General features: G+C 35.7%; 1 protein-coding gene across 4 annotated transcripts in view; it reads left to right on the top strand.

Moving 5' to 3' along the window:
* LOC126284282 (protein PAT1 homolog 1) overlaps nt 1-14,483 on the top strand; it is a 113,585-nt gene extending 99,102 nt beyond the window's left edge. For 3 of the 4 annotated variants that reach the window (XM_049983106.1, XM_049983107.1, XM_049983108.1), the window contains exon 13: nt 7,842-13,908. In XM_049983106.1, the coding sequence (XP_049839063.1) occupies nt 7,842-8,111 (270 nt within the window). In that variant the 3' untranslated portion in view covers nt 8,112-13,908. Of the gene's footprint in view, nt 1-7,841 lie in introns of all 4 variants that reach the window. The other variant, XM_049983109.1, reaches the window with a different exon arrangement.
* Nucleotides 14,484-14,720: the final 237 nt, after the last annotated feature.

Consider the following 14,720-nt stretch of genomic DNA (forward strand, 5'->3'; position numbering starts at 1 on the left):
TCATTAATGAAACGGCCTGTAGTAGAGAGCAACCTAAAATACACTGACTTTTTCCTTCTGTGTTAGCACAAGATGCCACTTATGAAAAGAAAATCCATAATAAATATTAAATTTCTTCATACAACTCGTAGAATGTGACAGTTTTTTAGTTACTTAATTGATTGTGTGTTCCTCAGGTCATAATTGTGACCAGATATGGAATGAGTCAATTTAATTGCTACTACATCTTCTTAGTGAAAGCTATGATAACATGGTGATATGCTGATTATTTCCATGAATGACTTAAGGTGTGTGTGTGTGTGTGTGTGTGTTTGTGTTTGTGTGTTTTTTTTTTTTTTTGTTTTGTTTTGTTGGTATACAGTAATTTATAGCATAAAGTCTTACTATTAATGCTCCTGTTTTCAAAATGCGATTGATTTGAAACAGTGCTCTGTTAGGCTGTTGCCAGTGTGCCTCGCTGTTTCAAAGAGCTGTCCTTAAGAGTCGACACCATGTATTATCCTTTTTACAAACTTCTGTTCAACAAACACTGTATTTCCAATTCAAGTTATGCCAGAATTTGGTGCTTTAAGGCATTAGTGAATGAAAATATGAAAAGTAACTAAATTTTTTGACATCTTCTTCTCCAAATTCTGATATTCATAACACAAATGTTATAGAACTTAGATTTTTAAGGTTATTTTTCAACATGTAACTTCCTGTTTAGGTTCTCAACAACACAAATACCAAAGAATTTAGAATATTCAGTTTCATTATTGATGTACTTGTACAGTACTGAATTTCATGTACCTACAGAACTGATTCATAGTGAGCTATATTGTTAGGAAACTAATGTTTGTCATTAATGAAGAACCCTTTTTAGATCGTTAATGAAGAAAATTTGCTTTGATTTTAAAACCAGCATCATTGGTCAATGAAAAAAGTTAGGTCAGGAAAGTTAGGTCAGTTCAGTTTTCCGTAAATAAGAACAAAGAGGAAAGTCTTTACTGAAACCATTGTGGTTAGTCTCATTATGATGATTTAGGTTACCGGCCTTGAACAGTGTCAGTGTCATTTGATATGATACCCACATTGATTTACAATTTATCTCTACAAAAATCAATTCCTCTTCCCAACCTTTATTAAGCACTTTATTTTATTGTCACTTCATACACAACGTAGTAACTGTAAAGATATCAGCAAAAAATCACAATTTTACTTTAACAGTGTTACTGTATGGGGAATAACAAAAACATTACTGTTGATAGGAGTAACTGGTTAACTGCTGTGTATAGTGTTACCAGGATGACAAGAAGGTTGTGTGTTTACAGCATTGTCAAGTGACAAGAGTCACATTAGATTGAGGCAGGAGCTGCATGCGGCTCACAAACTGTGTTGTGGCCACCCTTGATATATACCAACGACTACTAATGAGATCCAATATTGATCTTGTTGTACACTGTAGTGATTATCACCCATTCTGAAAATTATGTTTTAGCACTCTGTGTGTTCCTTAGTGTGACAATCTTCATCCATTTTTAGTTTGCTAGAGTGGAAACCAGATATCCACAAGATATCTGATACCATAATATCTGAGTTTCTCTAGGATGGTGCCATCAACTGCACTATCAAATTGTTTCAACAAGTCACAAAAAATACCAGTGCGTAATATTTTGTCATTTAAATTTGGTATAACCTGATTCATGAGTTAAGAAGTAGCATCTTCTGAGAGCAGGTAATTGACTGAGAATCTTATTTTGAGAGTATCGGTGAGAAGGATGTAAGTAGTGAGACTTATCAGTAATTGTTAATTTCTTACTTCCTTACTTTCTGGTAGAGGCACCTGACGGTAGCATATTTTTTCTGTCTAGAAATATCTCCTTTGATTTTGATGTTGCATGTGTGACTGAATACACTGTATAAAAGTGAAGAACAGAATTTTAGTACTATTCTAGAAATATAATCAACTGCATGATGGTTTTTGTGGTTCAAATGGCTCTGAGCACTATGGGACTTAACTGCTGAGGTCAGCAGTCCCCTAGAACTTAGAACTACTTAAACCTAACCAACCTAAGGACATCACATACATCCATGCCTGAAGCAGGATTCGAACCTGTGACCGCATCGGTCACGCGGTTCCAGACTGTAGCGCCTAGAACCGCTCGGCCACTCTGGCCGGCATAGTTTTTGTTGTTAGGAGTTAATTACATTTGCAATTTCCTTGGTAGAACATGGAGTGTCATTGTGATTTACCTGAATGTGTCTGGCATTCACACACACACACACACACACACACACACACACACACACACACACACACACACTGCCTACTGTATCTAGGTGTGGAAGCTGGTTCGGAGAGGGTAGGGGCTGGGGAAGCTGTAAAGCTGCTTGTGGTAGCATCCACAGACATGGTGGGGGCCCATGACTGCTTTCACAGATAGGGTTGCTTTGATGACTGTACTGGAGTAGGTGGTGTTGGAAGGATGTATGGGACAGGTCTTGCCTCTAGGTCTATTGCCATGAGCCAAATGTTTTGGAGCATTGGTGGAGAAGGGATTGGCAAGGATATTGTATAGGTACAGTAGACGACTGGCATGACAATCTACAAGCGCTCTCTCTCTCTCTCTCTCTCTCTCTCTCTCTCTCTCTGTCTCTCTCTGTATGAATGTCCACTGACTGACTGGGGCCAAGAAAGATATGGACCACTCATTTGCATCATTTGGATTGGTCCTGTCAGCACAAACGTTTTTGAATTGCTCATGTGGGAACTCTCTCTGCAGTATATTGTACATTCCTGTAACCCTCCTGGCCTCAATCTTCGCTAGTCCCTGTCCTTCCCCGTTTCCACTCCAGCACTAAGTAGTCTTCTATTCCACCAACACACCCACAAGTCTTTTTCCACTTTACTTCTCTCCTTTTCTGCTCTTCTTCTCCCTGACCCCACCATGTCCTTGCACACCACCATGCCTACCCTGCTATTGCTCTCCCTCCCTGCACCAATCTCCTCCTCACCACTACAACCACCAATGCCACCACCACCTCCAACAACAACAACAAAGACTACTTCTCTCATCAGATGCAGTTGTTGTACACAGTCTGTCCTCATATTTTAGTATGGCATTTTGGCCAAAAGCTCTATATGTTGAATAGCAGTCAGTTCTTTTCACAATATCATCATTATTCCATGCTGGATTGTCCATTGTTTGATTTTTGCCCAGTGCCTTTTCTTCCTTCCCGCATCATAGTGGTGTTTTCCTTTATTACTATTCTCTAATGCATTACATTACTCAATGTCCATACTTTTCTTTGTATGGTCTGCTATGTTTTGTCTGGCTCCTTCCAAATCACACATACTCTGACTTCCGAGCCACACTATATCCACTTTCTCATCCACATGCAACACACGGCTACCTGAGCATGCTGATTATTGGTGCAGCATATCATGTCCCACATCATTACTGCCGGTATAATAATCCTAGAGCTTCAAATTGATCACTTTCTACTTCACTCTCAGACGTTTTTCCATGTTATTTTCCGTGCGTTCCTGTGGCACATGAACTTGTTGAACCTCAACCTACCAAGCTCCATCCCTCTACTTTTATTCCAGAATGTGTTTACTAATCTTCTCTAATTTATTTACATCTGCTGTCCCTTCTCTTCACACATGTCCATCCACTGACCTGCATCCCACATTGTCTTTTAATTTATTTTTCTCTTTTATCTCCTTATGTTTTCATGTCTATTTTAGTTAGTTTTCGCCTTTCACTATCATCCCTACTCCCTCATGTTTCACCTTTTTTCCCTATATTTCATCCATTCTGTTCTTTTTGTGTTTTTTCCAACAGATTTTTATGAGTTTTTCTCACGTATTTTTACACAATTTACATTTTAAAAAAGTGTTAACATATTTATATCATCAAAATAAAATCCTTTATAAGGAAAGATTTTGCTCAATTCATAAACTGCACACATTCATATTCAGCAAAACCACTGATAACTATATCATTGGGAGCAGTAAAACCATCATCATCATCACCGATTTGATCAGACCCAGACTTGAGAAGTCTCTTATAAAATTGTACGTAAAGAGCAATATCCTTTAGCTATTGGACTGAGTAACTGCTGAACTTATTTCAATGTTCCATTTCACTACATATTTAAAAACCTGTTTTGTAATTTACCAAGTCATACCAAAGGTTGTTTGACAGAGCACTGAAAGACCTGAGTCAAAACAAGGCCCTCGGAGTAGACAGCATTCCATTGGAACTACTAACAGCCTTGGGAGAGCCAGTCCTGACAAAACTCTACCATCTGGTGAGCAAGTTGTATGAAACAGGCGAAATAGCTTCAGACTTCAAGAAGAATATAATAATTCCAATCCCAAAGAAAGCAGGTGTTGGCAGATGTGAAAATTACCGAACTGTCAGTTTAATAAGTCACAACTGCAAAATACTAACGCGAATTCTTTACAGAAGAATGGAAAAACTAGTGGAAGCCGACCTCGGGGAAGATCAGTTTGGATTCCGTAGAAATGTTGGAACACATGAGGCAATACTGACCCTACGACTCAACTTAGAAGCTAGATTAAGGAAGGCAAACATACATTTCTAGCATTTGTAAACTTAGAGAAAGGTTTTGACATTGTTGACTCGAATACTCTCTTTCAAATTCTGAAGGTGGCAGGGGTAAAATACAGGGAGTGAAATGCTATTTACAATTTGTACAGAAACCAGATGGCAGTTATACGAGTCGAGGGGTATGAAAGGGAAGCAGTGCTTGGGAAGGGAGTGAGACAGGGTTGTAGCCTGTCCCCGATCTTATTCAATCTGTATATTGAGCAAGCAGTGAAGGAAACAAAAGAAAATTTCGGAGTAGGAATTAAAGTCCATGGAGAAGAAATAAAAACTTTGAGGTTCGCCAATGACATTGTAATTCTGTCAGAGACAGCAAAGGACTTGGAAGAGCAGTTGAACGGAATGGACAGTGTCATGAAAAGAGGGTATAAGATGAACATCAACAAAAGCAAAACGAGGATAATGGAATGTAGTCATATTAAGTCTGGTAATGCTGAGGGAATTAGATTAAGAAGTGAGACACTTCAAGTACTAAAGGAGTTTTGCTATTTGGAGGGCAAAATAACTGATGATGGTCGAAGTAGAGAGGATATAAAATGTAGACTGGCAATGGCCAGGAAAGCGTTTCTGAAGTAGAGAAATTTGTTAACATCGAGTATAGATTTAAGTGTCAGGAAGTAATTTCTGAAAGTATTTGCATGGAGTGTAGCCATGTATGGAAGTGAAACGGGGACGATAAATAGTTTAGACAAGAAGAGAATAGAAGCTTTCGAAATATGGTGCTACAGAAGAATGCTGAAGATTAGATGGGTAGATCACATAACTAACAAGGGAGTTTTGAATAGGATTGGGGAGAAGAGAAGATTGTGGCACAACTTGACTAGAAGATGGGATCGGATGGTAGGACATGTTGTGAGGCATCAAGGGATCACCAATTTAGTATTGGAGGGCAGCGTGGAGGGTAAAAATCATAGAGGGAGATAAAGAGATGAATACACTAAGCAGATTCAGAAGGATGTAGGTTGCGGTAGGTTCTGGGAGATGAAGAGGCTTGTACAGGATAGAGTAGCATGGAGAGCTGCATCAAACCAGTCTCAGGACTGAAGACCACAACGACAACAACAACATCCACCAACAAAGGTTGGGGTTTGACAGACTTTTTTTAACTTGTTTAACTTTCTCATGAACTATTCTCCTAGATATATCGCATATTGTAAAGTCTCAATATGTAATAACATACAAATATCATATCTCTGGCTTTCCTTTTGCTTCTGCACTGTGTTGTTGAAGTTTCTTCCTCAAAACTTCAGCTCTTCTCAGATGCAGCTCTTTTTCTTTTAAGGGCTTCTTTTTCTCAACATTAGTATGGTACGCATTGGATTTTTGAGTATAATGTGCAGTTTATCACTTATCATGCAAGTACCTGACTTTGGTAGTTGAAATCTGATGTTATACAGCTGACGGAGTACCCATCTCTATTGTTTTCACCGACAGATTGAATACTTCTTTCTTCACTGTAATTTAGATGCTAACCACAAGATAATCCTGTGATATTAAAATCACTGTCAAAATACACTTTATTCGGGTTTTGCATTTGGCTATAATATGTCTGTTTTGGAGACACACTTGTGATATCATTGTGGAAAGCCTGGATTATATCTTCAGGGATTGGGTTAGGATGATTTTCGTGTTTTGCCCATTGATCTTTTTGAGTGTACTTCCCAACTTGTTTTAATATAGACTACCAGAAAATACACTGTGCACATTCTGCAGTCATCAGTGTATATTGATGTTAAAATGATAGAAATTTTACTTGTGAGAAGAATGTTTTCATAGTATATGATTTTGTAAGACCAAATAAATGTGTTCCTTCCCCCTCCCCCCTCTGAAGTCAGTTTTTCTTCACACTTCCGAAGACAATTACACAGTTGCCCAACAGGGTGCCCAGGAATTAATTCCCATTTGTAGTTTCTATTAGGTCTGGCTTCATTTGTTTTTCGCTTGTTTCTTGCCTTCTCAGCAGTACTTCTTTTGTGGTGTGTTGTAGTCTATTTGGTGTAGGATGTGGTGACCTGCTGCTTCCTCTTTCTCTATCAGTGGATGTGGACTGTGATTCTTTCCAGAAATAAAACTCACAAATATTTGGACAGAACTCAAACAGGATAAAAATGATATTAACTAACAGCATTTAATGTCAGAACCAAAACAATGCTAACTCTCGGACACCGGCATAGTATGTTTTTATGTTATTGGAAAGTGAAATGAAAAAGAAACAACTTTATTATAATTTATTGTTATATTTCACATCACATTTATGGTCTCATAATGTTAACAGTTTCCCTAAAATTTTAGTAAGCCTAAACCATTTGAGGTTAGACTGGTGGAAATATAATGTTAAGCCGCACTTCAGGTATTTTATACAATTGATGTATTCCCATGCTTATAGTTGGGATTTGCATCACTGTCATCAGTAAATGGATCACAATCATCCTCGCCAAACCGCTATCTTTTTATTTGAATTCAAGATTACAACATAACTGCCATGTTTACTCCATAGGACGGCACCGTTTTCATCCAAAGATAAGATTAAAAATGTCGTAAGACAAAACAATGCATATAGTTATCAGCCCCTTCTAGCAGTAGAAATTGAACTATATGTTATCAGCATGTAGTGCAGTTGAAACCACAACATGTGGCATGTACAGACTAATTTTCACAAAATTGAGGGTTAGCACTTTCTTCCACCAGCCCTTTCAATTAATCTACCTGGAATCCCTCAGTTCATTCAGCACTGGAACATAGCAAACAAAGAACAGTTTGTTCAGGACTTTTTATAGCTAAAAGAAGAGGCAGTGAAAAATTTCTGGGTCCACAGCCATGTGGGCATTTAGGGAAATGTCTACTGATAAAGCAGCAAAGGAGATGTCACAGTTTCATCTTGGTGAAACATTTTTTCATGTATCTCAAGTACCTCTTTAACTTGTTAATGTGAAAGTAGTACATTGGATGTTCTGAACACCTTTCACCTTATGTAATGTGATCCCAAAATTCAACATAATCTCTTTGCTGCTGGTGCTGAATAGTTTATGAGTTACTGCGTAATTTTGTTTCTGCTAAGGCAGAGACACACAATTAGATTATGCAGTGATATTTGTGGTGTAGAGCAAGAAATACCATACTAACTTCAGATGTGCGTTCTGTGTATGTGTCATATAATCAGTGAAATGCTGATATGAATTAACTGGTATTTTTTTCTCATCATTGGATGTGGTTTCTGTTTTTCAGTTTGCACTTTCTGTGTACGGCGCCCTTTTGGAACGAGCTGAACAACTTTCGTCAGCAGCTGAATCTGTGCAATTGGAGGAGTGGGCAGTTTTTGTTCAAAGACTGGGAGCAGCAGCTGCTGGCCTCCCATCAACACCTCTACCTGACATGCTGCAGCCACTGGATGGAACCCTTGCTGCATCAAACCTGAAACGTCACTGCCCTCCATGTAGTGGTTGCGAATGGCTGACTCGAGCATTTGGCCCTCGGGATTCTTCCGTATCTCGCTAAGAAAATGACAGAGGTGTACTTGGGTCCTGGAATTTCTTTAATTCTACTGCATGTCTGCTGTTTGTGTGCACATACTTAATTATCCGAAGCTGTTAACCACTGAGAAGTCTCTTGCCCATTTGTGGTTGTTGCACATTAGTTTGTGTATTCCTACTTTTGAAGCTGTAAAGTTAATATGTAATGTTTTGAAATGAGACATGTGATATATGAGTAAGTCTCAGAGAAAACTATTCTGGCAGCTATATATATCTGTAAACTAGTAACATTGATTACCTCATTCTTACATAGTAAGAATGGGTTGTACGATTTGTATCTGTAAGAAGTGATGAAATGACATGTGGATAAGAAGTATGTGTGACTAGTGTACCTGCCAATTCTATACGTGATAAGTCTGATGATACTATAGTGTGTAGAGTGACACACTGTAAAATTAGCTGTTTTTGTTCATTTATTTGATAGATTAATATGTTCGTGTATCGAGTATGTGTGTAATAGTTTTGTGTCCTTAGTCCAGAAAGCATCTATCTTTGTTACTAAGAGAAGCACATTACAATCACCCTTTTGGTTTCTTGTCTCTCTAACTGGAACACAAAAGAAACTACTTTTTATTTTTCAGAGAGGTAGGAAGATAAACTGTGGGAAGTTTTAATAATAGGGTGCTCATAACTGCAATATAGAAGAAATAATTTTCTTATTCTTGTTTTACATTTATATTATATGAAAATGCATATTGAGTTTAGAAGTTACTACATAGTAATGGGAGAATATTTTGTTGATTACAATTTCTCTGCTGTTCGTACTGAAATGTAGAGGCTAGCAGTGAGAAGTCCATTAGTTATACACTATTTCCTGACACCAAGCAGTGGGCTACATGCCTGTTTTTGTCTATTATGTCTTGGGCAATTTGTATCTGAGGTTTGCTTTGGACTAAAAACCATGTAGCTTACAAACTCATAAGTGTTTAATTGCGATGATTGTTTATTTTAAGCTTGATAAAGAGTTTCTGGTAGATTTTCTTAATATAACTGTTGATTTCTGTCATTATCATTAATGATAAAGACTGTTGAGAAGCCAAGCTTTGGCTATTTTGTTCCATGAGTTTAACGATATGATGTGAAAGATTATGTTGAATGAGATCTGAATGTTCATTAAAAACCTGGTAGCCATATTAAGTCTATACTTTTGGGCTCCTATATATTAGAAAACTTAGTAATCAATTTTTAAATTGTGTTGGTAAAATTTGCAATAATTTTAGATGTTCAGAGTCTTTCAGCTTTGAAAATGGGTGTGTCACTTTCTCAGCTAAAATGTGTATTCCCTCAAATTTAAATGCAGACCTGAAAAATATCATTTATTGATTTATTTACCATTCTGGTATTTGAACACTATTAATATGACTGCATACCTTAACTTTGTTGGAGATGTTCTAAATTTCATTTTCATGTGTTTAGTAAAATGATCGAAACATGTTGGCAGCTAATAACCTATGTTCATCAAGCTGTCAGTCACAAAATAGCACGTTTCTGTGGTTATAGGAATACTTCATTTGAAAATAGCATGAAAACAGTCTCAAAGACATCCATATAATATGTGGAACACATTTTGTGAATTGTAATACTTTAATTTTGAGTTTATTTCAACATATTTTGGTTTTCAGTTTCATTCTTCTCTTAACCCCTCCTCACACAATCAGTTTTAGAAAGCTGGTGTTTCATAATCTCTGTTCACAAAAACTGACATTACAGGCTACAAACTGTTTTCAAGGAAAAAATCTCGTATTTATCAGAAGTGTAATAAGCTGACAGGACCAATAAATGAAAAAGGTGATAGCAGATTTTGGAAACTAAAATTTGTTACTACCATGCATCATATCTCATATTTGTCCTGGACTCTGGAATATTATCTGTGCATACTTTCTTCATCTTTGTTCTTTAAATTCCAACAAACTCCCACAAGGTGGTAAAACCATTTTCAGATTGCTGCTAATTCTGTTGCAGTTTTACAGTTTCTACAAATAATAATAGATGGTGGTAGTATGAATACAGTCAATTGCAATTTTGTAATTTTTTTCTTATATTTCCAGAGAACCAAGAACTTCATAGTGTTGTGATTGTCAAGATTTGTAAATATATTCTGTCTTTGTTCAGCATGTAGGCTCAAAATTGAATACTGCTATTTCATATTACATGGCATGTTAAGTATAGGTCTCTGTTTTCTACTGAGATTAAGTGTTACAGAGGTGAGCACTGCACTATGGAGGTCTGTAAATGTTACTTTTCTGTACTGTAATTTGTCAATTTTTTGGAGCCCAAGTAATGACTTATAAATTGTGTAGATGTATCATTTGCAAAGTTCCATTAGACCTTTTTTTTTTTCCAACACTGATTTTGATTGAAAGGCTGTGTCATAGTCATGAAACACAAAAGTGACATTTTGAATGCAATTATAAGTGTAGTTAATTCCTCAAATATTTATCATATTATAGTTTTATTTTTTTAAATGATGGTAAATATTTCGCAAGAAAATTATTATGCGAATAGATTGTGATTATGTTTTGTTTTTAACTTTGATTTGTATGACAGGCTTTCAGTAGTTAAGAAGAATGGCCAAAACATAATCTGCTGGCCTTTCAGCTGAAGACTAAGCTTTATATCTGATCATTTTTCACTACTTGTAGTTGAAGTATTATTAATTCACTAATGAATGCAATAACAATGTTATGTGGCTTGTTTTCTAAGACTGCTGTGTTGTCAATGTAATTTGAGAACTTGAAATTTATTGTACATTGTCAGAGAGAGAGAGAGAGAGAGAGAGAGAGAGAGAGAGAAAGAATTGATTATATGTCAGCAACAAACACTTAGCCAAAGGCGAAATGCTGACGTTAAAGAATGTGAGGGTGATATATTTTCCCAAAGTACACAATTAGTTTTATCTAGTAAACCATAATTCCTACACCACAAGCTTGCTTTCTACATCATAACTATTTGACCCATATTATTACATCAATGGTGGATATTCGTTCATATATAAGGGTAGTTTCTCAAGGGCTACAACTGTTTAAGTAATTCACAAATTATGACAATTTTGTATGTCAGTCACACTTTATTTCTGCCGTCATTACTGGTGCAAAATATTGCTGTTTATTCTTTGTCCGTGGTTAACTAAATTTTGCTGTTTTTATGTCAATGAAACATGAAGGAAGGAAATGACTATGACTTTGTAAGTTCCAGGGTTTGTGGCACAGTTTTGATCTTAGTCCAAATTACCCATCTCAAATTTTTCTGTCTAAAATATGTATCTGTATACTGGACACTGGACTGTCATCTTTAAAGTAGCAAAGTACATAATTAGTTTTGCCATATTAATTATAATTTGTACCAACTAGTTGGTATGTAATTCAGCTGTCCAAAAGCTCACTATTAATTAACTGAATTTGGTTATTGTATGTATTCTCTCTGAGAGAAATAGTGCCGCTTTCTGTGCTTCAATTTTTCTTCTTTATCTGACTGTTATGATTGTGAATCAGCACCACATCTCTGTTGTTCTGAAAATCTTACTGGAAAATGTCTACCAGAGAGGTATCGTTTCGTTCTTCACATGTGATTTGCAAGAACTTGGTGACGTTTGAAGAAATTTTCATGTTTAATTTCATTAATTTGCTCCGATTGTCTTCAGATTGTTCTCCTTTACTTCAGTCTATTAAAGGTTTGTGTCTACATAATGTATTGATTTCTTACGTAGTTTCTGGATTTTGCAGTTTCTTGCTGTAAGTTGGACACAGCGAATAGCATAATGCTTGCCAATATTGGTAATTTATCCATTAGTGTGGTATACTTTATGATCCTGATGTCTTTCTTTTACTGTTTTGATGAATAGTATGTTTGCAACTGCATTGTTTATCATAACTGGCTCACAGTTAAGAAGTGTTTGACATTGAAAGTCTTAAATTGAAAGTACCACACAGTTTCCTTCCTCTCTCAACTTGCCTTTTGAACCTCCTTTTCCTTCATTTTTATTTTTGTGCAAAATTTCATTTTTTTTTTTAAATCTAGAATGTGTATTAATTGATAAATATATATCTGTCATCCTTATCAGAGTCCATAATTTAACTTGAAAATAAACATAATTAAAACTCAATTTGAAAAGTAAATACTACCAGAATTTAAACTAGAAGTCATCATCTCTTTTTCTGATCTTGAGTGTAGGGTGCCACCTCCCTCAATGGAACCCTGCAATTGCAAATTCATCTGCCATAGCCAGTACTGTTAAAATCCATGTACCATATCCTGTGGTAATGTTCTTTTGCTACATAAGTTTCCCGAGTCAGCCAGCCCATATGCAGTTAATGTGATGCAAAATCTACCATTACAGCGGACTCTGCTTACATAATTAAGGCAGTCATCCTGCCTGCACACCATAATTCATTTACAGTTTATAAGTCTGCTTAATAGCCTGTTGAATTCTGTTAATTTATTGGTAACATTTTGGCGTTTTGTCCATTGCAGTTATTTCACTTTATAAATTCCAAATTTGGTTTTCCTTTCTGACAGTGGTACTATTTTTTACATTCCGAAATGCAAAGAAGTGATGGCAAATATTTATATTCATTATATTTTTTTTTTATTTTTATTATGATAGTCTTCCACTGCTGAATGTAAATGCTAGAAATGCCAAGTTTCAGTATGTTATGAGACCTATGTTGATGTGCAAGGTCCCTGTGGTCAGCTCTGGTAATAGGTTTCATAGTCTGATTAAGTCAGCTAAACACTACATCTAAGTGTTTTTGTTTTCAAACCAGCATTCAAATTGATGGTTGATGTATCAGCTCAGCAAATATTACATTGATGAGCACATCTAAATTCTCAATAAAAACCAGTAATAGAGTAAAGAACTACCATTTTAACAAGGTGACAGAGCACGACATTTACTCATTGAATTGTGTGTTTAATGTTATCCAAAGTTCTCTCTCTCTCTCTCTCTCTCTCTCTCTCTCTCTCTCTCTCTCTCTCTCACACACACACACACACACACACACACACACACACACACACACACACACACACACACTTACAATGATACAAGGATATTCTGTCAGAAGAGATAAGTCACTTTTTGTACAGACCTTTTGTCTTTTTATTTGTATTTTTCCATTTTTGTATTTATGATGCAATGAAAGTCTTGCCCATGAAGAAAATTGTAACATGAAAGAGTACATATGAGGAAATATGGAATTCTTTTTATTTACAGTAATGTCAACAATTGTAGATATTTTTGTATTTTTCATAAAATTTGACATTTTGATTAAAAACCAAATACAAATGATGAAATACTAATATTCTATGAATATGCTACACTGTTTCAGCGGTTTTTTTGAATGCTAGATGCAGTTTATATGAATATTTATCAAAGTTGGAAAAAGATTGAAGTGTATCTTTTAATGAGATATTTTTCTTGAGCAGTCATCTCAAATATTTCCAAATTTATTTGTTTGTCAGTAGTAATATGAAACCTTTTAACACTGTTATTGCTGGGATCATCATTTTATTGTAGTGATGAATCCATTGTGTACAATCCTGTGTCAGTGCAAATAGTGCAGTACTTGTAATGTGATGGAAATGTTTGGTGTAAATTCTGTTTACATGCTTATGGAACATTTAATTGCAGTTGATAACTGTAGTTTTAAAATGTTGCTGTAACCTGCACCTTTTACATATGCCACACTGGAAGCAACTGAAAATTTAACTGTATCTGCAGAAGAGGTGTGAAGTCATAAAGATTAATACATATTTTAAAATTACTGTCACTGCATCTCATTGATATACCTTCTACATTATAGAAATGTAAGAAAATCCACCTGTTGGTTGTTGTTAACAAGATTTTAAACATGTTGAAATATCTATACATGTATAAGTAAATAACTCCTTGTTGAGGAAAAGATGAATGCAGAATGCATGCACAGGTCCACAAATGTTTCAGCCAGTGAGTTGTGGAAATCGATGTATAAACTACTCAGTTTCAACTTTTCTCATCTGCCACACACTGTTTTGTGCTGTCTCACTAGGAATGTGCTCTTGTTGTTTTGAATAAGCAAATAACCATTCTTTCTTCTCTTTCTTTTTGGTCTGTTTTATAATGAGTTGTGGATTTTTGCATTACTGGCATGTGCTGCTCAAATTCGTGTTTGTGTTGTACAGCTATAGACTACCATTGTTATATTGACATGACTTGTTGATTTAAAATTTAATATTGCTGGGTAACAACACCTGCAGAAATTGCGTAATTGTATGTAATAATTGTGTACATATACACTCTGTGTAATTATATTTATAAATAATATGTAAAAAGAAGTAAATTTCAGTTTGAACTTTTTTAAATTTTAGCAATTATTTCTTGGTTCTGTTGACAATTGTTCATTTCATATTATCCTTCACCATACATACTACATTAGCAATACTGCTGGTTAAGCCTAGTTAGCAGAACGATGAAACATATGTAAGTTTGTACTCCTTGGGAATAATAATCAGTAAAACTGCTCAGTTTAATATATATTTCCAAGTCTGCAGGTAACTATCAGTGTCGACTTTTGTTAGTATACATATTCTAGTAGTT

This window comes from Schistocerca gregaria, chromosome 8, assembly GCF_023897955.1.
Source record: "Schistocerca gregaria isolate iqSchGreg1 chromosome 8, iqSchGreg1.2, whole genome shotgun sequence".
Lineage (NCBI taxonomy): Eukaryota > Metazoa > Arthropoda > Insecta > Orthoptera > Acrididae > Schistocerca > Schistocerca gregaria.